Genomic DNA, 23,392 nt, shown 5'->3' with positions numbered 1-23,392 from the left:
GCATATCACAAACTTTCAATAATATTTTATGTGGTAATCATTTCACAATATATACATATATCAAACCACTTCTTTGTATACCTCAAACTTATACAATATCATATGTCAATTATATCTCAATAAAACTGGAAAAAATATCTTTAAATAAATGAGTTGAAGACAGAGATAGTGGCACAAATTACCTTATGATCAATTTTCACAAATATTCCATGCCCACTTGAAATGTGTATGTATGAATCAATTTGTTACAGGGATTTGACTTTACACAATCTGGTCAAACAGTCTCTGAAAGGATGTTGTCTTCTCATCTGATGTTAGAACTTGAAGTCTGCAGGGGAGGCAGTTGGGAAGGAATGATGGAAATAAAGTGGGAGAAAGCAGGGACAAACTAGAAAGTGAGCTGGAACTTACGTGGATGGACAGGAACCCATGTCAGATCTCACTACTCCAGGCATAATACTGTAGTGTCCCACAGGAGAAACTAGTGCCCTTTGTCCTGAAGCTTAACATTTACCTGACTCAAGAATTGGAGAAGCTGAAGGAGGATCCAGTGGAAGGTGAGAACTGTTGGGCTGGCTGCTGTCCACACCAACAAGGTGAGCTAGCAGACATGTAACATCTGGTGACTCTGCTCTGAACCTTTGAGTGGAAAAACAGTATAACTGCTTAGGTGGAATATAAGAAATAGCACAGAGAATCATAGGGGAAGGGAAAGAAAACTGAATGGGAAGAAGTCAGAGAGGGAGACAAATCATGAGAGAATCTTGACTCCAGGAAACAAACTGAAAGTTGTGGAAAGGGAGGTGGGTGGGGGGATGGGCATTAAGGAGGGCATGTGATGTGATGAGCACTGGGTGTTATATGCAACTAATGAATCATGGAACACTACATCAAAAACTAATGAACTACTGTATGTTGGCTAATTGAATTTAAATTAAAAAATAAAAAATATATGACTGCTGCTTCCCTACCATCTTCCAAACCTCATGCAAAAATGTCTCTTGTGGCCCACCCTAACCAGAAACACACAGGACTGGAAATTGTAGGATGTGTAGTTTAGCTTAGACAGTTTAAACACAATCACAGCAAGATTATACAAATTTAAAGTTTCATATTTTCTTCATGCATTGCAAGTTTTATCATTATAAAATAACTGTCTTCATTTCTACAAATGCTATTTGCCTTAAGGTGTATTTAACCTAGTTTGACCGGATTTCTCTTGGTTAATGCTTACCAGTTACAAGATCAAGAATGGAAGACTACTGCCATCCCAGGAGCCCCTGTGTATTCCTTCACAATCACAACTGGCTCCCTTCACCCACAGGCATCCAATACCTTGACTTTATAAGAGTAATTTCTTTCCTCTTGTTTTTCTCTTAAATCTTATAATGTGTTGACTTTCATTGATTTTTAATGTTAAACAATCTATATTCCTAAGATAAATTCATTTTGGTCATGATATGTTTTCATTTTTTATTTTAATTTTTTATTATGTTCAATTAGCCAACATCATTAATTTTTGATGTAGTGTTCAACAATTCATTAGTTGCATATAACACCCAGTGCTCATCACATCACATGCCCTCCTTAATACTCATCACCTGGTTACCCCATCCCTTCATCCCTCTCCCTTCTGTAACCCTCAGTTTGTTTCCCAGAGTCCAGAGTCCCTCATGGTTTGTCTACCTCTCTGATTTCTTCCCATTCAGTTTTCTTTCCCTTCCCCTATGGCCCTCTGTGTATTCCTTATGTTCCACATATGAGTGAAACCATATAATTGTCTTTCTCTGCTTGACTTCTTTTACTTAGCATAATCCCCTCCAGTTCCATCCATGTTGATGCAAATGGTGAGTATTCATCCTTTCTGATGGCTGAGTAATATTCCATTGTATATATGAACTACATCTTTTTTTTTAAAGATTTTATTTATTTATTTGACACAGAGAGAGTGAGAGAGAGAGAGAGCATAAGCAGGGGGAGTGGCAGGCAGGCAGGCAGAGGGAGAGGCAGGCTCTGTGCTGAGCAAGGAGCCCGATGTGGGACTCAATCCCAGGACCCTGGGATCATGACCTGAGCCGAAGGCAGATGCTTAATGACTGAGCCACCCAGGCGCCCTGAACTACATCTTCTTTATCCAGTCATCTATTGAAGGACATCTTGGCTCCTTCCACAGTTCGGCTATGGTGGACATTGCTGCTATGAACATTGGGGTGCATATGCCCCTCTTTACACTACATCTGTATCTTTGGGATAAATACCCAAGTAGTGCAATTGCTGGGTCGTAGGGTAGCTCCATTTTTAACATCTTGAGGAACCTCCATACTGTTTTCCAGAGTGGCTGCACCAGCTTGCATTCCCACCAACAGTGTAAGAGGGTTCCCCTTTCTTCACATCCTCACCAACATTTGTTGTTTCCAATTAGCCATTCTAACTGGTGTAAGGTGGTATCTCATTGTGGTTTTGATTTGTATTTCCCTGATGCCTAGTGATGTTGAACATTTTTTCATGTGTTTGTTATTTGTATGTCTTCTTTGGAGAAGTGTCTGTTCATGTCTTCTGCCCAATTCTCGACTGGATCATTTGTTTTTTGAGTGTTGAGTTTGAGAAGTTCTTTATAGATCTTGGATACCGGCCCTTTATCTGTAATGTCATTTGCAAATATCTTCTCCCATTCTGTGGGTTGCCTCTTAGTTCTGTTGACTGTTTCTTTTGCTGTGCAAAGCTTTTTATCTTGATGAAGTCCCAAAAGTTCATTTTTGCTTTTGTTTCCCTTGCCTTTAGAAGCATGTCTTAAAAGAAGTCACTGTGGCCAATATCAAAGAGGTTGCTGCCTATGTTCTCCTCTAGGATTTTGATGGATTCCTGTCTCACATTGAGGTCTTTCATCCATTTTGAGTTTATCTTTGTGTATGGTGTTAGAGAATGGTCGAGTTTCATTCTTCTGCATGTGGCTATCCAATTTTCCCAGCACCATTTATTGAAGAGACTGTCTTTTTTCCATTGGATATTCTTTCCTAATTTGTCAAAGATTAGTTGACCACAGAGTTGAGGGTCCATTTTTGGGGTCTCTATTCTGTTCCATTGGCCTATATGTCTGTTTTTGTGCCAGTACCATGCTGTCTTGGTGATCACAACTTTGTCATATAGCTTGAAGTCAGGCATTGTGATGCCCCCAGCCTTGGTTTTCTTTTTCAACAATCCCCTGGCAATTCGGGGTCTTTTCTGGTTCCATACAAAATTTAAGATTGTTCCAGCTCTGTGAAAAATGTCAGTGGTATGTTGATAGGGATTGCATTGAATGTGTAGATTGCTCTGGGCAGCATAGACATTTTCACAATGTTTATTCTTCCAATCCATGAGTATGGAATGTTTTTCCATCTCTTTGTGTCTTCCTCAATTTCTTTCATAAGTGTTCTGTAGTTTCTATGGTATAGATCCTTTACCTCTTTGGTTAAGTTTATTCCTGTGTATCTTATGGTTTTGGTGCAATTGTAAATGGGATTGATTCCTTGATTTCTCTTTCTTCAGTCACATTGTCAGTGTTTAGAAATGCAACTTTTTTCTGTGCATTTTTTGTATCCTGCCACGTTGATAAATTATTTACTTGCTTCTTTAGTAACACTTTATGAAGAGTCACAGCACTGTTTTTTTTTTTAAATCTTATCTATCTTTTTAAAAATGTTATATTAGTTTCTGGTGTAAACCATAGTGATTTGGCAATTAAATGAATCACAAAAGATCACCACAATAAGTATAGTTACCATCTGTCATTATGCAATGTTATTACAATGAATGGATAAAGAAGATGTGGTATATACATTCAATGGAATATTACTCAGACATAAAATATAGAATGAGATCTTGCCACTTGCAACAACATGGATGGATCTACAAAGTATTATGCTAAGCAAAATAAGTAAGAGAAAAACAAATACCGTAAGATTTCACTCATATTTGGAATTTAAGAAACAAAACAAAGGAACAAAGGAAAAAAAAGAGACCAACCAAAAACCAGACTGTTAACTATAGAGAACAAACTGATGGTTACCAGAGGGGATGTAGGTAGGGGAAAGGGTTAAATAGGTGATTGGGATTGAGGAGTGCACTTGTTGTGATGAGCACTGGGTGTTGTATAGAAGTGTTGAATCACTATATTTCATACCTGAAACTAATATTACACTATGTTAACTAACTGGAATTTAAATAAAAACTTTATTTTTTAAAGATTCTATTTATTTGAGAGAGAGAGCATGAGCAGGGGGAGGAGCAGAGGGAGAAGCAGACTCCCCACTGAGCAGGAACCTGGTGTGGGGCTCGGTCCCAGGAACCTGGGATCATGACCTGAGCTGAAGGTGGATGCTTAACTGACTGAGCCACTCAGGCACGCCTTAAATAAAAATTTTAAAAAATAGATAACTCACAGGGATGAAAAGTCATCCTTGTTAATAGTATTATATTATAGTCTATAATTACAGTCAATAATCTTATAACATATATTTTAATTTTTTTATACTTCTCAGTTTGCCATCTTCTTTTATAAGATTGTTATGTCTATTTTTATGAGTAAGATTGACCTAAAATTTTCTTCTGTAATCTTTTCTTTGTTCAGTTTTAGTATCAAAGTTACACTAATCTCACAATTGAGTTAAGGCATGTTTTCTCTTCTACTATTCTTTTTTATAAAACTTTTTAATAAAGATTTTTAATATTTATTTATTTATTTTATTTTATTTTATTATGTTATGTTAGTCACCATACAATACATCATTAGTTTTTGATGTAGTGATCCGTGATTCATTGTTTTCATATACAACCCAGTGCTCCATGCAGTACATGCCCACCTTAATACCCACTGCCAGGCTAACCCATCCTCCCACCACCCTCCCCTCTAAAACCCTCAGTTTGTTTCTCAGCATCCATTATCTCTCATGGTTCATCTCTCCGATTTCCCACCCTTCATTTTCCCCTTCCTTCTCCTAATGTCCTCCATGCTATTCCTTATGTTCCACAAATAAGTGAAACCATATGATAATTGACTTTCTCTGCTTGACTTATTTCACTTGGCATAATCTCCTCCAGTCCCATCCATGTTGATGTAAAAGTTGGGTATTCATCCTTTCTGTTGGCTGAGTAATATTCCATTGTATATATATACCACATCTTCTTTATCCATTCATCTGTTGAAAGGCATCTTGGCTCTTTCCACAGTTTGGCTATTGCAGACATTGCTGCTATGAACATTGGGGTGCATATGGCCCTTCTTTTCACTACATCTGTGTCTTTGGGGTAAATACCCAGGAGTGCAATTGCTGGGTCATAGGGTAGCTCTATTTTTAATTATTTGAAGAACCTCCACACTGTTTTCCAAAGTGGCTGTACCAACTTGCATTCCCACCAACAGTGTAAGATGGTTCCCCTTTCTCCACAACCTCTCCAACATTTGTTGTTTCTTGCCTTGTCCATTTTTGCCATTCTAACTGGTACAAAGTGGTATCTCAATGTGGTTTTGATTTGAATTTCCCTGATGGCTAATGATGATGAACATTTTTTCATGTGTCTGTTAGCCATTTGTATGTCTTCTTCAGAGAAGTGTCTGTTCATGTCTTCTGCCCATTTTTTGACTTGATCATTTGTTTTTTGGGTGTTGAGTTTGAGAAGTTCTTTATAGATCTTGGAAATCAGTGCTTTGTCTGAAGTGTCATTTGCAAATATCTTCTCCCATTCTGTGGGTTGCCTCTTAGTTTTGTTGACTTGTTTCCTTTGCTGTGCAGAAGCCTTTTATCTTAATGAAGTCCCAAAACTTCATTTTGCTTTTGTTTCACTAGCCTTTGGAGATGTGTTTTGAAAGAAGTTACTGTGGCCTATGTCAAAGAGGTTACTGCCTATGTTCTCCTCTAGGATTTTGATGGATTCCTGTCTCACATTGAGGTCTTTCATCCATTTTGAGTTTATCTTTGTGTATGGTGTTAGAGAATGGTCGAGTTTCATTCTTCTGCATGTGGCTGTCCAATTTTCCCAGCACCATTTATTGAAGAGACTGTCTTTTTTCCATTGCATATTTTTTCCTGCTTTGTCGAAGATTATTTGACCACAGAGTTGAGGGTCATATATGGGCTCTCTATTCTGTTCCATTGGTCTATATGTCTGTTTTTGTACCAGTACCATGCTGTCTGGGTGATCACTGCTTTGTAATATAGCTTGAAACCCGGCAACGTGATGCCCCCAGCTTTGTTTTTCTTTTTCAACATTTCCTTGGCGATTCAGGGTCTTTTCTGATTCCATACAAATTTAAGGATTGTTTGTTCCAGCACTTTGAAAAATGTCATTGGAATTTTGATCGGGATGGCATTGAAGGCATAGATTGCTCTGGGTAGCATAGACATTTTAACAATGTTTATTCTTCTGATCCAGAGCATGGACTGTTTTTCCATCTTTTTGTGTCTTCTTCAATTTCTTTCATGAGTGTTCTGTAGTTCCTAGAGTATAGATCCTTTACCTCTTTGGCTAGATTTATTCCGAGGTATCTTATGGTTTTTGGTGCTATTGTAAATGGAATCGTTTCTCTAATTTCTCTTTCTACAGTTGAATTGTTAGTGTATAAGAAAGCAGCTGATTTCTGTGCATTGATTTTGTATCCTGCCACATTACTGAATTGCTGTATGAATTCTAGTAATTTGGGGGTGGAGTCTTTTGGATTTTCCACATAAAGTAAGAATATGTGACTACTAAGCCTGCCCTGCAAGAAGTATTAAGGTGGGTTCTATAAAAGGAGAAAGACCCCAAGAGTGATATACAACAGAAATTTACAGGGACAATATATAAAAACAAGGTCTTCACAGGCAACATGATGACAATTAATTCATATCTTTCAATAATCACTCTCAATGTGAAAGGCCTAAATGCTCCCATAAAATGGCACAGGGTTGCAGATTGGATAAAAAGACAGGACCCATCCAGATGTTGTCTACAAGAGACTCATTTTGAACCTAAAGATACATCCAGACTGAAAGTGAAGGGATGGAGATCTATCTTCCGTGCCAGCGGACCTCAAAAGAAAGCTGGGGTAGCAATTCTTATATCAGATAAGTTAGATTTTGAACTAAAGACTGTAGTTAGGGGCACATAAGGACACTATATCACTCTTAAAGGGTCTATCCAACAAGAAGATATAACAATTGTAAATATCTATGCCCCCAACATGGGAGCAGCCATCTACATAAGCCAACTGTTAACCAAAATAAAGAGTCATATTGATAACAATACATTAATTGTTGGAGACCTCAATGCTCCACTCTCAGCAATGGACAGATCATCTAAGCAGAAAATCAACAAAGAAACAAGAGCTTTGAATGACACACCGGACCAGATGGACCTCATAGATATATACAGAACATTCCACCTTAAAACAACAGAATACTCATTCTTCTCAAGCGCACATGGAACTTTCTCCAGAAAAGACGACACTGGGTCACAAATCAGGTCTCAACTGATACCAAAAGATTGAGATTATTCCCTGCATATTCTCAGACCATAATGCTTTAAAACTGGAACTCAATCACAAGAAAAAATTTGGCAGAAATTCAAACACTTGGAAGCTAAGACCACTCTGCTCAAGAATGTTTGGGTCAGCCAGGAAATCAAAGAAGAACTTAAACAATTCATGGAAACCAATGAGACCACAAACTCATAGGTCCAAAACCTATGGGCTACTGCAAAGGTGGTCCTAAGGGGGAAATACATAGCCATCCAAGCCTCACTCAAAAAAATAGAAAAATCCCGAATTCACCAACTAACTCTACACCTTAAAGAACTAGAGAAAAAGCAACAAATGATGCCTAAGCCATGCATTAGAAGAGAGATAATTAAGATTAGAGGAGAGATCAGTGAATTAGAAACCAGAAACACAGGAGATCAGATCAATGAAACTAGAAGCTGGTTCTTTGAAAGAATTAATAAGATCAATAAACCACTGGCCAGACTTATCCAAAAGAAAAGAGAAAGGACCCAAATTAATAAAATTATGAATGAAAGGGGAGAGATCATAACTAACACCAAGGAAATAGAAACAATTATTAGAAATTATTATCAACAACTATATGCCAATAAATTAAGCAATCTGCAAGAAATGGATGTCTTCCTGGACACCTATAAGCTGCCAGGACTGAAACAGGAAGAAATTGACAACCTGAATAGGCCAATAACCAGTAACGAGATTGAAGCAGTGATCAAAAACCTCCCCCAAAACAACAGTCCAGGGTCTGATGGATTCCCTGGGTAATTCTACCAAACATTCAAAGAAGAAATAATACCTATTCTCTTGAAGCTGTTTCAAAAAATAGAAACAGAAGGAAAGCTTCCAGACTCATTCTATGAGGCCCCCATTACCTTAATCCCCAAACCAGGCAAAGACCCCAGCAAAAAGAAGTATTTCAGACTGATATCCCTGATGAATATGGATTCCAAAATCCTCAACAAAATCCTAGCTAAAAAGATTCAACAATACATTAAAAGGATCATCCACCACGACCAAGTGGGATTTATCCCTGGGATGCAAGGGTGGTTCGACATTTGCAAATCAATCAGTGTGATAGAACACATTAATAAGAGGAGGGAGAAGAACCATATGGTTCTCTCAATTGATGCAGAAAAAGCATTTGACAAAATACAGCATCCTTTCCTGATGAAAACTCTTCAGAGTATAGGGATAGAGAGAACATTCCTCAAGTTCATAAAATCCATCTATGAAAAACCCACAGCGAATATCATCCTCAGTGGGGAAAAGATGAGAGCCTTTCCCTTAAGATCAAGAACATGTCAAGGATGCCCACTCTCGCCACTATTGTTCAACATAGTACTAGAAGTCCTGGCAACAGCAATCAGAAAACAAAAAGAAATAAAATGTATTCAAATTGGCAAAGAAGAAGTCAAACTCTTTCTCTTCATAGATGACATGATACTTTATGTGGAAAATCTTCTACTCTCCTTTAGAAGAGTTTGTGTAAAATTGGAATAATTTATTCCTTGAATGTTTGGTGAAACTTAACAGTGAAGTCGTTTTTGCCTGATATGTTCAAAAATAGGTTTTTGACCATTGACTCAATTATAAGTGAGTTTATAAATTATAAGTTTATATGATTATATGTTTGGGTTTTCAATTTTCTCTTGAGTACATTTTTTTAGAATTTATTAATCTTACCTAGATATTCAGACTGATTGGCATAATTTGTTTATAACATTTTTCTCTAGTGGTCATTAGAGCTGTTTGCCAAATATATCTTCTTTAATCTGCTTGACACATGGTAAAATTGTATTTCCTGACCCTTTTGTGGTTGGCTGGGGCCATGTGACTAGTTTGGTCCAATGAGTTGTGAGCTAAAATGATGTATATTGCTTCTGGGCTAGAGCATATAATTACTGCAAGACCCTTTATTGCTCCTCCTTTCCCCTGGTACAATAAGAGGCAACATTTTATATGGTATCTTTTCCATTAGCCAGGGTATCTGAATGACTTCATTGAGAAGAGGCCCTCTGCCAACAATAGACATGTAACAAAAGTAAAAATAAATCTTTGTTGTTTTCTGTTACTTCATCATTTTCTAGCTTATTCTGACAGATGATGTTCTTATTATCTGTTTAATGTCATTGTAGCATCTGCAATAATGTTTGCTTTTCAATTCCATCACTCTCCCTCCCTCCCACCTCCCAGTCTCACCACCAGAGGTTTGTCAATTTTATTAGTCTTTTGAGGGAACAAACTTTGGGCTTTGCTTATGTTTGTTTTCTATTTTTTAATTCTTTTTTTAATTTAAATTTTGTTAACATACAGTGCAATATTGGTTTCTGGAGTACAATTTAGTGATTCATCACTAACATACGACACCCAATGTTCTTCACAGCAAGTGCCCTCTTTAATATCCATCAAGCATCTATCCCATCCCCCACCCACCTCCCTCCATCAACCCTGAATTTGTTCTCTATCATTAAGAGTCACTTATGGCTTGTTTCCCTCTCTCCTTTTTTATTTTTCCCTTTCCCATGTGTTCATCTGTTTTCTTTCTTAAATTCCACATATGAGTGAGATCATATGGTATTTGTCTTTCTCTGACTGACTTATTTCACTTAGTATAATACACTCTAGTTCCATCCACGTCATTGCAAATGGCAAGATTTCATTCATTTTTAAAAATTTTATTTATTTTTTTATTTGACAGAGAGAGAGAGAGCACAAGCAGGCAGGGCAGCAGGAAGGAGAGGGAGAAGCAGGTTCCCCACTGAGCAGAGAGCCTGACATGGGGCTCCATCCTGGGATCATGACCTGAGCCAAAGGCAGAACTTAACTGACTGAGCCACCCAGGTGACCTGAAGATTTCATTCTTTTTGATGGTTGAATAATATTCCAGTGTGTGTGTGTGTGTGTGTGTGTGTGCGTGTGTGTGTGTGTTTATATGCATACCACATCTTCTTTATCCATTCATCAGTCGGTGGACATTTGGGCTCTCTCTATGGTTTTCCTCTTGTTAACAATGCTGCTATAAACATTGGGGTGCATGTACCCCCTTTGAATCTGTATTTTTTAATCCTTTGGGTAAACATCTAGTAGTGCAATTGCTGGGTCTTAGAGTAGGTCTATTTTTAACATTTTGAGGAACCTCCAAACTATTCTCCAGAGTGGTTGCACCAGTTTGCATTCCCACCAACAGTGCAAGAGGGTTCCCCTTTCTCCACATCCTCATTAACACCTGTTGCTTCTTGTGTTGTTCATTTTAGCCATTCTGACAGGTGTGAGGTAGTATCTCATCATGGTTTTAATTTGTATTTCCCTCATGCTGAGTGATGGTGATCATCTTTTCATGTGTCTGTTAGCCATCTGGATGTCTTCTTTGGAAAAGTGTCTGTTCATGTCTTCTGCCAATTTTTTAACTGGATTATTTGTTTTTTGGGTGTTGAGTTGTGTTTCTTTATAGATTTTGGATACTAACCCTTTATCAGAGATGTCATTTGCAAATATCTTCTGATTTTTCTTTAATTTTTTCCTTCTGCTTTAAAAAATGTTTAGGTTTTTAATTTGCTGTTCTTTTTCTAACTTTTTGAAATGTTAGTTCATTAATTTTCATCTTTTATTTTCTTCTAATATATGCATTTAAGATACTAAATTCTCTCCAAGATTTACTTTTCCCATGGATCTTGACATGAGGTGCTTGTGTGATTACTCAGTTCAAAATATGTGTTAATTTCCATTATGATTTCTTCTGTGATCCAAAAGATCTGTGATGTGGGTTTAGGAAATGTATTCCCTAATTTATAAATAGACATGTTTTGTTGTACTTTTTTAGATTTCCAGTCTAAATGAATTATGAATAAAGAACATATACTATATATATTTTCAATCCTTTGAAATTTAAATATTTCTCTTGTAAATAATATATAGGGTTTTTTTAATCCACTGTGACAATTTTTGTCTTTTGACTTGTTAATATCATCCATTTACATTTAATTTAATTACTGATACATTAAGATTTCTTCTACCCTCTTATTTTTTTCTTTACACTTATCATATATGTTCACAGTTTTCTTTCCTTTCTTGACTTTTCTTTTACTGACTAAATATTATTTTATCATTATTCTATTGAAAGTTTAAAAAGTTGTTTCTTTTCTTGTGGTGACTACCCTAGAAATTATAACATGTACACTTCATCTTTCAAAGTATGGATTTATAAAATATTTACCTCCCTCCTAGATAAACAATAAATACTGTAACTCCATTTATCCTCTTCTTGACTTGCTGTTATCTAATATTTTTGAACTACCTCTTGGTTTTACCCAAACAATGCATTATGATAATTGTTTTCTAGAATCAATGGTTGTTTACATTTGCCTATGTATTTAACCATTTTTTTCTCCTTGATTTTTCTTGTACTTCTGATTTTTCACCTGAGATCACTTTATTTATGCCTGAAATTTATCCTTTAGAATTTTTAGTGAGTGCCTGATGATTACAAATTCTCTTGGCTATTTATTCTTAGTTTTTCTCTAAGAACATTCTTATTTCAACTTTAGCATTTTGAGGTCCACACTCTTCTAAGGAGAATTACTACTGATAAGTCAATGGTTAATCTATCATTCTTCAAAGATAATCTTTCTTTTCCCTCTGACTGCTTTAAGGTTTTTGTCTGTCTCTGGTTTTCTTCAATTTCCTATGACTCAAGAATGTGGATTTATTTTTATTTAACCTTCTTGAGATTAAGTGGACCTTTTGAACCTGTGTGTTGGGGTATTTCATCAATTCTCAATCATATTCCCTTCAAATATTTTTTTTTTGGCCCATTTATTCTCTCCATTCATTCTAGGACTCTAATCAAATGGATTCAAACTGTATTTTCTACATCTCTCACTCTCTCTACATTTTCTATATTTTTACATATTTGTGCTGTGTTCTCAATATTTTTTTCTATTCTATCTTCTAAGTCACAAATCCTGTCTTTTGTTTGTATTCAATCTTCTACCGAATTAAAGTTTTTAGCTTCAGTTATTGCTTTTTTTCATCTCTAGATGTTATTTGGTTCTTCTTAAAGTCTGTGATTTTTTATTTTATGATTTCCTATTCCTGGTAGAAATTTTAAAGTTTATGATTTACTTCTATATCATGGTAATCATAGTCAGTCTAAAACATGTATCTGAAAAGTCTTGCCTGAAACTGCTGTTAGGCCTGTTGTCAATTTCTGTTGCTTAGAGAGTTCCAAGACCTAGTTCAATATTACAGAGAGATTTGGGGTTTGCTTCTTTCAGTTCTCTGTGGTATGTTTAGTTGGGATGACTTCAAATCAAGTTTAAGTTCTGAGGGTCCATCTAGACCTTGCTTAGCTGATGTGCAAAGACATGGGAGATTTGGTCTTATCACAGCATGAGGTTTCCTTTTGCTTTTCCTGTTCTTTTTCCTCTCCTAATTGGTTCAAAACCACAGCATCCCATTCTGTAGTTATCAGAGTTTAAAGTAACTATAGGGGGTCAAGCTCTGGTTTGTTCTAACTGAGGGTGGGGTTCAATATAAATGTCTTCCACATGACTCCTCCCACTCATAATGGTGTGTCCTGACAAAGAATCAAAAGACAAGTATTTGTGATAGTAGTTCATACCTTCTCAACATAGGTAACCTTGGTGCTCTAATATTCCATTCTATTGCCTATTACTAGAACTACAACTTCTATTGCTGTTCTTAAATCCCCCCCCCCCAACACACACACACACACAGGTTCACCATGCTATGGCTAGGTGTGATTTTCTTTTTTTTTTTTTCCCCTCATGAAAGTAATTCATTTGACTTTTTATTTGTGGATTGTATCTTCCATCAGTTCTGGAATATTCTCAACTATTATGACTTCAAGTATTGGGTCTACTATGCTTTGTATCTCCTCTTTCCAGAACTCCAGTTACACTTATATTAGACTCTATAACTCTGTCCTCATCATTTCTTAATCTTGCATTCATATTTTTCACTCTTTCTATGTGCTACTGTATTAATCTCCCAGAGCTGCTGGAATAAAGCACCACAAATTGGTGGTTTCAAATAAAAGAGAATCATTCTCTCATAGTTTTGAAGGCTAAAAGTCCAAAATCAAGGTGTCTCCAGGTGTTGATTCCTTCTGGATGCCCTGACGAAGAATTTGTTCCATATGACTCTCTTACCTTCTGGTAGTTGTTGGCAATCTTAAGTGTTCCCTGGCTTTAGATACATTGTTCCAATCTCTGCCTCTGTCTTCATATGGCCTTGCCCTATGGGTCTTCTCTATATCTGAGTTAAAAATATCCCTCTCTTTTCTCTTTAAGGACAGAAGACATTGGATTTAGGGCTCACCCTAAATATAGGATGATCTCATCTCAAGATCATTAATTTAATCACATCCACAAGGACCCCATTTCTAAATAAAATCATATTTACTAGTACTAGGGGTTAGAATTTGGACATACCTTTTGGGGACAAAGTTCAACCCACTATAGCTACATTCTGATTAATTTAGTCATATAAATCTCCTTGTTTATTAATTTGGCTTTCCTTGTATCAAATATGCTTTTAAACATGTTCATTTAAATTTAAAAAATTTCAACTATATTTTCCTCTTTCAAAAATGATTACTCTTTCTTTCAGTTTTTCTCTGCACATATTTTAAAGCTGATCTTTATTTTCTTAAATATAAAAAAAAACATGGTTATATATATTTGTTTAAAGTAAGTATAATATCTGAAGTTTTGTGGGTCCATTCCTATTGTTTGTTGTTTCCCTTGGCTCATAGTGCCTTGTTTTCTCATATTTTTAGTGAATTTTAATTGTGAGTAGTTCAATTTAATTAAAAATTTGCTTTTTGAGATTCATGGAGACCTGGTATTATTATTATTTATTATTTTTTTCCAAGTTTTTATTTAAATTTTAGTTAGTTAACATACAGTATAATACTAGTTTCAGGAGTAGAATTTAGTGATTCATCACTTGCATACAACACCCAGTGCTTATCACAACAGACCTGATATTATTGTGGGCTCATTCAGAAAGTGTGTGCATTTTGCTTCTGCCAGAGCCTGGGATAACTTCTTGTTTGGGACTACTTTAAACTAAATTTTAGTTTGAGAGTTTGCAGATGACTCAGACACTTTAAGTTTTCACTTTAAGTCAACATAATGGCCAGATTATGGATTCAACTTTTTAGGGATGTTGCTTTCCTCTGCTAAATTGCCAAGTTGCAGACTTTCATGTAATCTTTTGTGAAAGTGAGTGGTATTTCTAGTTTACTCTTATACTAAGGTATAGCACTTTGGTGTCTCTGACTTAAAAGAGGAAAGATTTCTGCTTAGACTCTCAACCTTAGACCCTGAAATTTTCCATGTACCTCCATGTGTCATGAAAACTGAAATCCAAGTTCATCTAGTTTGGCAAATCTCCTCAAATTCCTCTTACCTCTCTGGTTCCCATCATCACAAAGTCTCAGGCTTGAGTATTCCTTACTTTCATTCCATAAAACATTAATAAAATGTTTTAAAGCTTTTATCTAGCACTTTAGTTGTCTGTAGTGGAAGTTTAGTCTAGTAATATCATCTATCTTACCAGAAACAGAAATCTCCTTTTTCTATTTGAGTCAATTTGGATGGTTCTTATTATTTTAGAAAAATGTTTATAGCAACTACATTTTCTTTTCAAAATGATTGGCCTAGATTTTTTTATCATATAGTTTCATGTGTTTTAAAATTTCAACTGTATTGTGGTTATGACACAATCTTTATTTATAGTTGATTTTTACCTTTTCTCGTTGTTTTTCTAACTTAGGCCAATAATTAATAGAGACAAATAAATAGCAATTAAAATAAAATGTAATAAGATCTGTGAAGTTTCTATGAGTGCATTACGGAGGTACTCACAAAAGACATTTTGTCAAGATTTAAATGGGGAGATGTGTGGAAAGCTCTTAGCACACTATCTCATACTTATAAAGACCTCAATAGATGTTAAACTTAGTAGTACTAGGGAAACCTTCCTTAGGGCAAAGGAATTATCCAAAGGGATCATTGGATGAATGGGAAAAATAAGTCCGTATAAATAAAGCTCAGAGCAACTAAATAAACTTCAATAGACCTAAGTTAGAATAAAAGGGTAAGAACAGTAAGAGGTGAGGCTGGAGGACTAAGAGTGGGGCATATCATGTAGGTCCTGGTAGATATAATACGAAATCTGAATTTTATCCCAAGAGAAACATAGTGTCGAAGGTTTCCCTATAACTACCACTAAAATGACCAATTTTCCTTTAAGGGAGGTGGGAGATACACAAAACTTCAAGAACAAAACCAAATTCTTCTGTCCTTTTCTCTGCCTTCTCTACATTTGGTTCTATATTAGATATGTTCTGATTTTATGCCTTATTACATATGGTTATTAGATGATTTAATTTAGCTTATAGACAATCCAATTAAGCTTTTTCTGGCCCAAAAAACATGTGGTTGGCAACCTCTAAGATGGCCCCCAATGATTTCCGCTCCCTGGTATTCACACCCAGTGTAAACTCCTGCTCTTGAGTGTGGGCTGAACTTTTTGATTCACTTCTAAGGAATATAATATGGCAGGATTGATGTGATGGCACTTCTGAGTTAGATTATAGAAGGATTATGGCTTGTTTGGGGTGCTGTATTTCATGCTCTCTCTTGGATCTTTTGTAATAGGGGAAACCAACTGTGATGTCATAAGGCAACCCTGTGGAAAGTTGCATGTGGCAAAGAACAGGCCTACCAAGAGGCATGTGAAAAATTTGAAAGTAGATCCTTTTCCATTTGAGCCTTCAGATAAATGCAGCCCTAGCTGACATATTGAATGTAGTCATGTGAGAGACTATGAACCAGAATCACTCAGCTAAGCTGCTCCCAGATTCATCACTCACAAAAAATGTGAGATAATAAATTTATGTTCTCAGCCACTAAGTTTTGGAATAATTTGTTATGCAACAATGGATAACTAATATACCTGGCTTGCTGGCAGGGCAATCAGTCTGAGTCACAGAAAACATATTTGAGATATAGGAATGAAAATGTAATGATTGAGATCATAAGCTATTTTATTTATTGAAGAGATAAAATAGTACATTAACAAAACCTTATTTGATAGAAAAATAACACCAAAACTCTTACAAATGTGATTATTAGCTAAACCACCAGAGATACTGGTTCTGCTGAGTTCTTCCATAGCTATGTAACTCAAAGGCTAAGAGATTGGCTGAAGTCAGGATATGAATCACTGGACAGTTTCTTCTGGAAAGACAGAATAAATCAATAAGGCCCTTTAATAAGGAAGTTGCAAGAAACCTTACCCTTTGGAGAAAGTACTCTGTCATTCCTGTAGTCAAGGACCAGGCCCAGCCAAAAGGAAGCAGAGGGTTGTGACAATGAGTCTGGCCCCAGAGCTCCCTTCAGCTTGTCTTTTGTTTGGCTTTGGAGAGTGGATTGGGCATGATTTAGAGGCTAGAGCCTTATTTGACAATAAGAAGATGCAAAAATTCAAGTCCCAGACCCATCCTTTGACCTTGAACCATTAGTGCTGCAGGTTCTCTTGGCTTCTCATGTCCAAAAAATGCTCAGATATTAGTGTCACCTCCTTGAGGGACATAGCTGTCCCATGAGTGGGTGAATCATTGTTCTGGTGCCTGAGATGGGAAATGCCTGGCTAATACCCTCTTTTCTGGTTCTATGATACAGGGACAAAACAGGGAAAAGATGAGAGAGGGACAAAGACACCAGGCCAAGAGATGATCATTTAGGACTTCATGCTAATAACTGATTTTGGCTTTCCAGAGATGAAATAAGCCTCTCCAGCACAAGGCAGTATCATGTCACAGCCCTAGGGCCTGGCTGGTTTTATCAATCTGGCAGTTCAAGGTCAGCGCAAAGGACATCCCCAACACCTGAGAAAAGAGTTGAGAAAATGTGAGGTCTTCATAGGAGGAGCCATCTCTCCCACACCCTTGGGATTGGCCCCAGAGAAAAAGGAAGTGTCCATTACACTGGAACCACCCTTCTTGCCATTACTTCCAATTCCTTCCCTATTCTCTCCTTCAGCTTTAGAATGCTAGTGGGGGTGATGTCAAAACAGTAGAGGATAGAGTGTTGGGACATCTTTGTCTCCTTAAGAAGTCACTTGTATAGGCAAGTACTGCACAAGTCAACATTTTGTACAATGAGTCATCTCTACCCGTGCCCTGAGACTCCTTAGTTTCCAAGCAGAGAAAAATTATTTCCCTCTGAGCTTCTTGATTACATCTTAGCTATTCTGTGACATACCCAAAATACATGGGTATAAAAATAGTAGAAATGTCACATAATAAAAAAGAACACAAAACTATCCCCAATTCACCCCTGACTTATCATGCTAAGCAGAGAAACAAGGAGGAAATTGTTTATGATTTTTATCATCAGCTCCTGCTTGGCATACAAGGCCAATTTTTCACAAAAAATGTTTATCCATCACAAGTTTTCCATACCGGTTGAGTGAATGACCAAAGTAGGGGTCTGCTTGATGACTTTTAATTTGACTATGAAGCAATCATAGCTCTTAGGGATAAGTTGACCAGATAGATCTTGCAGCATATTTTCTGTATGCCTTAAATTGGTAATGACATCATTTGCTACATGACTGAGGAAACTCTTATTTATTGAGCATATACTATCTACCTGGAACTGTTCTAAAACTTTACCTGACTTACCTAATTTAATCTTCACAATAGTCCCACGATTAAGTTCTTACCTGGATCACACAAACACAGATGGTGATGATTCCAATGTGCAGGAAGTTGGAGTGAAACCACAGTTTTGCTTTTGCATAGCAACCCTACAAAAAATTACAAGTACAAAGGATACCACTATATTATTCGACTTTATCAGGAAGTTAATTTCAGAAGATAGTTTATATTTTGCCTTATGCCAAGAGACTTAGGCCATTTTATTTTCTTAGGCCATTTATTTTATTTTCTTTCTGTGGATGAAGAAACAGTCATAAAGTAGAGAATATTAAACTACAGACTTTTCTGGTGTTGTTATCATCACAATGGCACCTAACGCAGAAGTCCTAGATGTCTACAAAAAGAGTTAAACTAGCTCCTGAGAGGCAATAGATGTCCTTAAGTTCTTTAAACATCCACTGCTGACTTGGGACAAATAAATGGGGAGGTAACCTCTGCAATTCTAGAGTTGGTTGCATTTCAGCTTCTGCTGAAACCTAAATCTATCATGGTCCTACCAAGCTCCAGGGCAGGGCTAGTTGGTGAGTGTCTCAGTCTTTCTTTATAGACCTAAAAATTTCTGGAGATTTTCAAACAATCCCAAGGTGGATAACACCAGGTAACAGGAATTTAGGAACTTAATCTTGGAATATAATCTTGGCTTCTTCTCTGGGCCTAGTCTGGAGGTCTGAATTAAGTCAGCAGGTTCTTTCAACAGTTCTACCAACTCTCTCTCCCCCAACTCCAGACTCCTTTACTTATGATTCATTTCACCAAGGGACTGGATGTTGACATTTCCAAGGAAGAAGAACAGAGAAACAGGAAGAGGGGGAGGTTTTCTACCTCAACTTTACAACTTTCATTTTCAACCATAAGACCTACTTCTTGCTCAAGAAAAATGTAGATATAATCCTCTGTCACTATCACATAAACTTTTCCCCTCTAATGTAATAGTTTAGGATAGCAAGATTTGTGATGGCATCGCTAGTCTAATGAGCTTGTTCCTTTTTTTTTTCTTTTGCCTAGTTACCTGGGTTTTCTCCCTGGCCTCTATTTTATCTAAGGTTTCTTGTTTCTGGTTGGGAGGACTAAGTCCTGTATGACTGGAGTTTCTAAGATAATTGAAAGTTTAACCAAAGAAGCTAATAACAGAAAAGTTGCCAAAAAATTACCTGAACTTGTGGACCCGAGGGGCAAGATGCTGGTGGGTGACCGGCCCAATCACTCGTGCCATTTACACCACAACATTGCAGCTAAAAGCCAAATTCCCCAAAAACATGATGGTTAGAAAGTCAACAAAAGGAAAACTGGAATTTGGAGAAAAGGTAGACCCTTCAGATCTGACTCTAGCGGAAAATACAGAATTGGCTTAACTACTATGACTCCTTAGACCAAAATATTTTCAAATCCATTATACCATTTCATTCACATAAGACTCCTTGAAATAGAAAGGGCATGTTTAACTTATTCACATTTTACAGATGAAAAATTAAGCACACAGGGAATTTAGTCTGACATGTTTGGGTCTTCCTTAGATGTTAGTAGGGCTTAGACAATGAGCCTAGCTGAGAATGTGAAGGATGAGAGAATGTAGAGAATCAGACTGATTCCTGTTTGTGACTGCTAAACATTATTTTGGACCTAGGGGTTATGGACCTTAGATTCTGGGCCTTTCAAGAAACGAAGTCCCTTTAGCCTCCAGGCACTGAGGTTGGAAAATTAAGTCTGGGCTGAGCTGAGGAGGATTCCATCTGTACTCACAAATGACTGGATGGAATCCCATGCTGCCTTGGTGCTGTTGTCCGTGTGGTATCGCTGAATGCTGTCAGTCAGGCTCTCAGACACATAATTATTCAACTGGTGGGGCATATTCCGGCAGAGAAGACATTATAAAAAGCAGGTGAGTTCAAGGAACAAGCAATATCTAATAATGGCTGGTGGTTCCATTTGCTCCTCCCTTCCAAATAATCTCCTCAGAGCTAAGGAAGCCAGGAGAGGGAGTTTATATACAGGGAGAAGTGCTGAGACTGAGATAGCATTGCAGGAAGTACATAGTCTCTTGTCCTTCCAGAACTCTGGTTTTTCAGAGGAAGACAACCAAAGCATGGGCTCTCTTAGGCATGGAGACAGACATTTTCTACTGCCAAACACATGGAGAAAAGGAAGTAGGAGGAAGATAAACTTGTTTTTACTGCTCTTCCTATTCATCCTTCAAAGCATGATTCAATTGCTATCTTTCATGAAATTTTTTCCCTCCCCATTTATAATTAATTTCTTTCTTCCATCCTTCCACTTTGCCTCTATTACAGGACTTTTTTTCCACGGTCAGAAATACAACAATGAGATGTTCTTTATAGCTTACCTTCTGTTCATACACGAAGAGCAGGATGGCCAAGGTCACCTCAGCAAGGAGGATAATCAGCAGCAGGATAAAGAACTGAGGCAAAGCAGAGACATGCTCATAGCACTGATCCTAGTTCCTCCCTCACTCCCACTCCACCCTGGGAGCATCCAGGCCTGTCTCTGCACATGTACAGAAGTTCCTATTCCTGCTTGCTCAGGCCTTCATAAGCCTTTTGTTTCATGAGGGATATGTGTCATTTTTCTACAACTAGACTCCAAGTCTCTAGAGGGCAGATCAGCTGTCCTTTAACTTTGTTCTCCCTTTCCCATATGCCTATACAGCTCCATGCACATAATGAGTATGCAATACTACTTGTTGAATCAGTGAAGCAATTTTGGCATCAGCTTTTTGAAAGAGTTGAGCAAAAAAGCAGTAAACTAAACTATGTGCCTTTAGAGTTTGGGGCCTGGTCCTTTCTGCAAGATCAGGGCTAGTTTGGGGTTGGGGACAGGTGATGGTGGAAGTTGAGAGGAGCCCTGTACAGATGGGGAGAAGAGGTATTCTAATCACAGTCCTAACCCTTATTTACTTCCAACTGTAGATGCTTACTCCCTTTATGCTAATCACACACAGCAGAAAATACATTTTCACTTATTCTCCTTCACCTTTTCATCCCAACATTAATTTTGACTGTTTAAACCTGTTTAGCCTTTTCCTTATGTCTATTATCTCCCATATTTTGCCATTAATCTGGGAACTGAAAACAAGAACTTTTTTATTCTATGTCTGGGCTCCAGTTTAAGAACTGACCCATAAGGGAAAGAAGATTAACCAAATGACTTAAGGAAGAACAAAGTTGACTGAGAACCCTTACTATGGATGGAGTGGCACTGTTATATCAAGCACTGTTCTGTGTACACTTGGAGATACCAGAACTCTTCTCTCATAGAGCTTACAGACAAAACCTAAGCCTAAAGATGCTCTTCATGACACTTAACTGACAGGGAACAACTGAAAAGCTCTAGCATCTCTCACGTTAGATCAAAATGGCTGCCACCTAGGTCCTCACTTAAGTTGGGTCATCACACCATCATGTATCTTGTGCAGATTTGAGATAGAGAAGCATATTCTGCCATTTTAGGAGGGTCACAGTACTCAGAAGAATCTAGAGACTAGATTTTCCATCAGTTAGTGACTCTGACTCAGATCCTAAAAACATACTAATGTGAAAAGCATTTAGGCAGATGGATGACACTTGATTTCAACGAGACATGAAGAAATAAAATGCCATAAAGGGAAATTATGACAAGGGTCATTATTAACACTGTACAATGAATCCCAAGGAGGATAGCAATGTCCTCTTCCACCTATCCCTGGGACCCCAGTCAGAAGCAAAATACTATTGGTCTAGACAGATTTGGCTGGCCTAAAGTGCCAATCTTATGTTCCTATAATTTCCCTGTGCCCATAGGTTAGCCACCAAGAAACATCTTTCCTGGGGCTTAAGGCATCATGTCTCTCTACTTAGGGTACCACATCTGCTGCAAGAGACTCACCGACATAAGCAGGCACTTGTTCTCCTTGATGGAGCCCATGCAGCCCAGAAAGGCAACCACCATGATAATGGAGCCCACGATGATAAGCACATTGCCCAGTGTGAGGGAGGGGAGCAGGTTGAAATTGTTGTGGATCAGGAGATAGATCCCAAAGCCCAAAATGCAGCAACCACAGAACTGAAAGAAAGAATTCCACAACACTCTTGAATATCTGTTCACATTCTCACTTGAGATTAGGATGGGGGGATGGGGTAACCGGGTGATGGGTATTAAGGGAGGCACATGTTGTGATGAGTACTGGGTGTTATATGCAACTAATGAATCATTGAACACTACATCAAAAACTTATGATGTACTATATGCAGGCTAATGAACATAATAAAAAATTTTTAAAAAATAAAGAAGTTTTGCCACCAATGAATCAAAAAAAAAAAAATCACATCTTTCCATTGGCTCTATCAAGACTCTCATGAACAACCTCTTTACCCAACTTTCCCCATGCACCTAGAAAAGAGGTGATACTACTTTCCTCCTGTGATGTCCCACTCATGCTTCATCCTACCCATATCAGATACCAGGAGAAGCTCACTGTGAGTCATATAGTATCTTCATGCTTCAGATCCCCTACTCCTTGTTCCCACCACATCCTACACATGGTCTTCCCTTTGGAAACCACAACCATGTAGAGGGGATGTCCTGGCTGAGAAGTTTATCTTGCTAGGCAGAAAACTAGAAAAGCCAAACTTTTAAGAATCTTCTCATAAACACGAGTGCAAACTAATCCTATATTTGAAATTCAATTGCTAAATTTGGTATGGTGAAACCTTCCCAGAAAAGGTGACGTCCTTTTTTTTTTTTTTTGGTATATGGATGATTTTTATTTTTTATTTTATTTATTTTTTTTCACATGCTCAATAAATATTTATTTCTTTTTCTTTTTTTTATTATTATGTTATATTAATCACCATACATTACAACATTAGTTTTTGATGTAGTGTTCCATGATTCATTATTTGCATATAACACCCAGTGTTTCATGCAGAACGTGCCCTCTTAAATACCCATCACCAAGCTAACCCATCCTCCCACCCCCCTCCCTTCTAGAACCCTGTTTGTTTTTCAGAGTCCATCGTCTTTCATGGTTAATCTCCCCCTCCGATTTCCCCCCGCCTTCATTCTTCCCTTCCTGCTATCTTCTTCTTCTTCTTCTTCTTCTTCTTCTTCTTCTTCTTCTTCTTCTTCTTCTT

The 23,392-nt window shown here is 37.3% G+C and overlaps 1 protein-coding gene across 1 annotated transcript in view; it reads right to left on the bottom strand.

Moving 5' to 3' along the window:
- Window positions 1-16,511: 16,511 nt before the first annotated feature.
- The window catches only part of CD53 (CD53 molecule), a 23,419-nt gene continuing 16,538 nt past the window's right edge, over window positions 16,512-23,392 (bottom strand). Inside the window, exons 3-8 of the mRNA XM_021690104.1 lie at window positions 22,146-22,322; window positions 20,608-20,682; window positions 20,007-20,102; window positions 19,418-19,498; window positions 18,272-18,355; window positions 16,512-17,432 (exon numbers count right to left, since the gene is read on the bottom strand). Coding sequence (XP_021545779.1) covers window positions 17,361-17,432; window positions 18,272-18,355; window positions 19,418-19,498; window positions 20,007-20,102; window positions 20,608-20,682; window positions 22,146-22,322 — 585 coding nt within the window. The 3' untranslated portion in view covers window positions 16,512-17,360. The remainder of the gene's footprint in view (window positions 17,433-18,271; window positions 18,356-19,417; window positions 19,499-20,006; window positions 20,103-20,607; window positions 20,683-22,145; window positions 22,323-23,392) is intronic.

This window comes from Neomonachus schauinslandi, chromosome 4 (genome assembly GCF_002201575.2).
Source record: "Neomonachus schauinslandi chromosome 4, ASM220157v2, whole genome shotgun sequence".
NCBI lineage: Eukaryota > Metazoa > Chordata > Mammalia > Carnivora > Phocidae > Neomonachus > Neomonachus schauinslandi.
The sequence above is the reverse complement of the archived record's forward strand: the minus strand, read 5'-3'. Positions and strand labels throughout refer to the sequence as shown.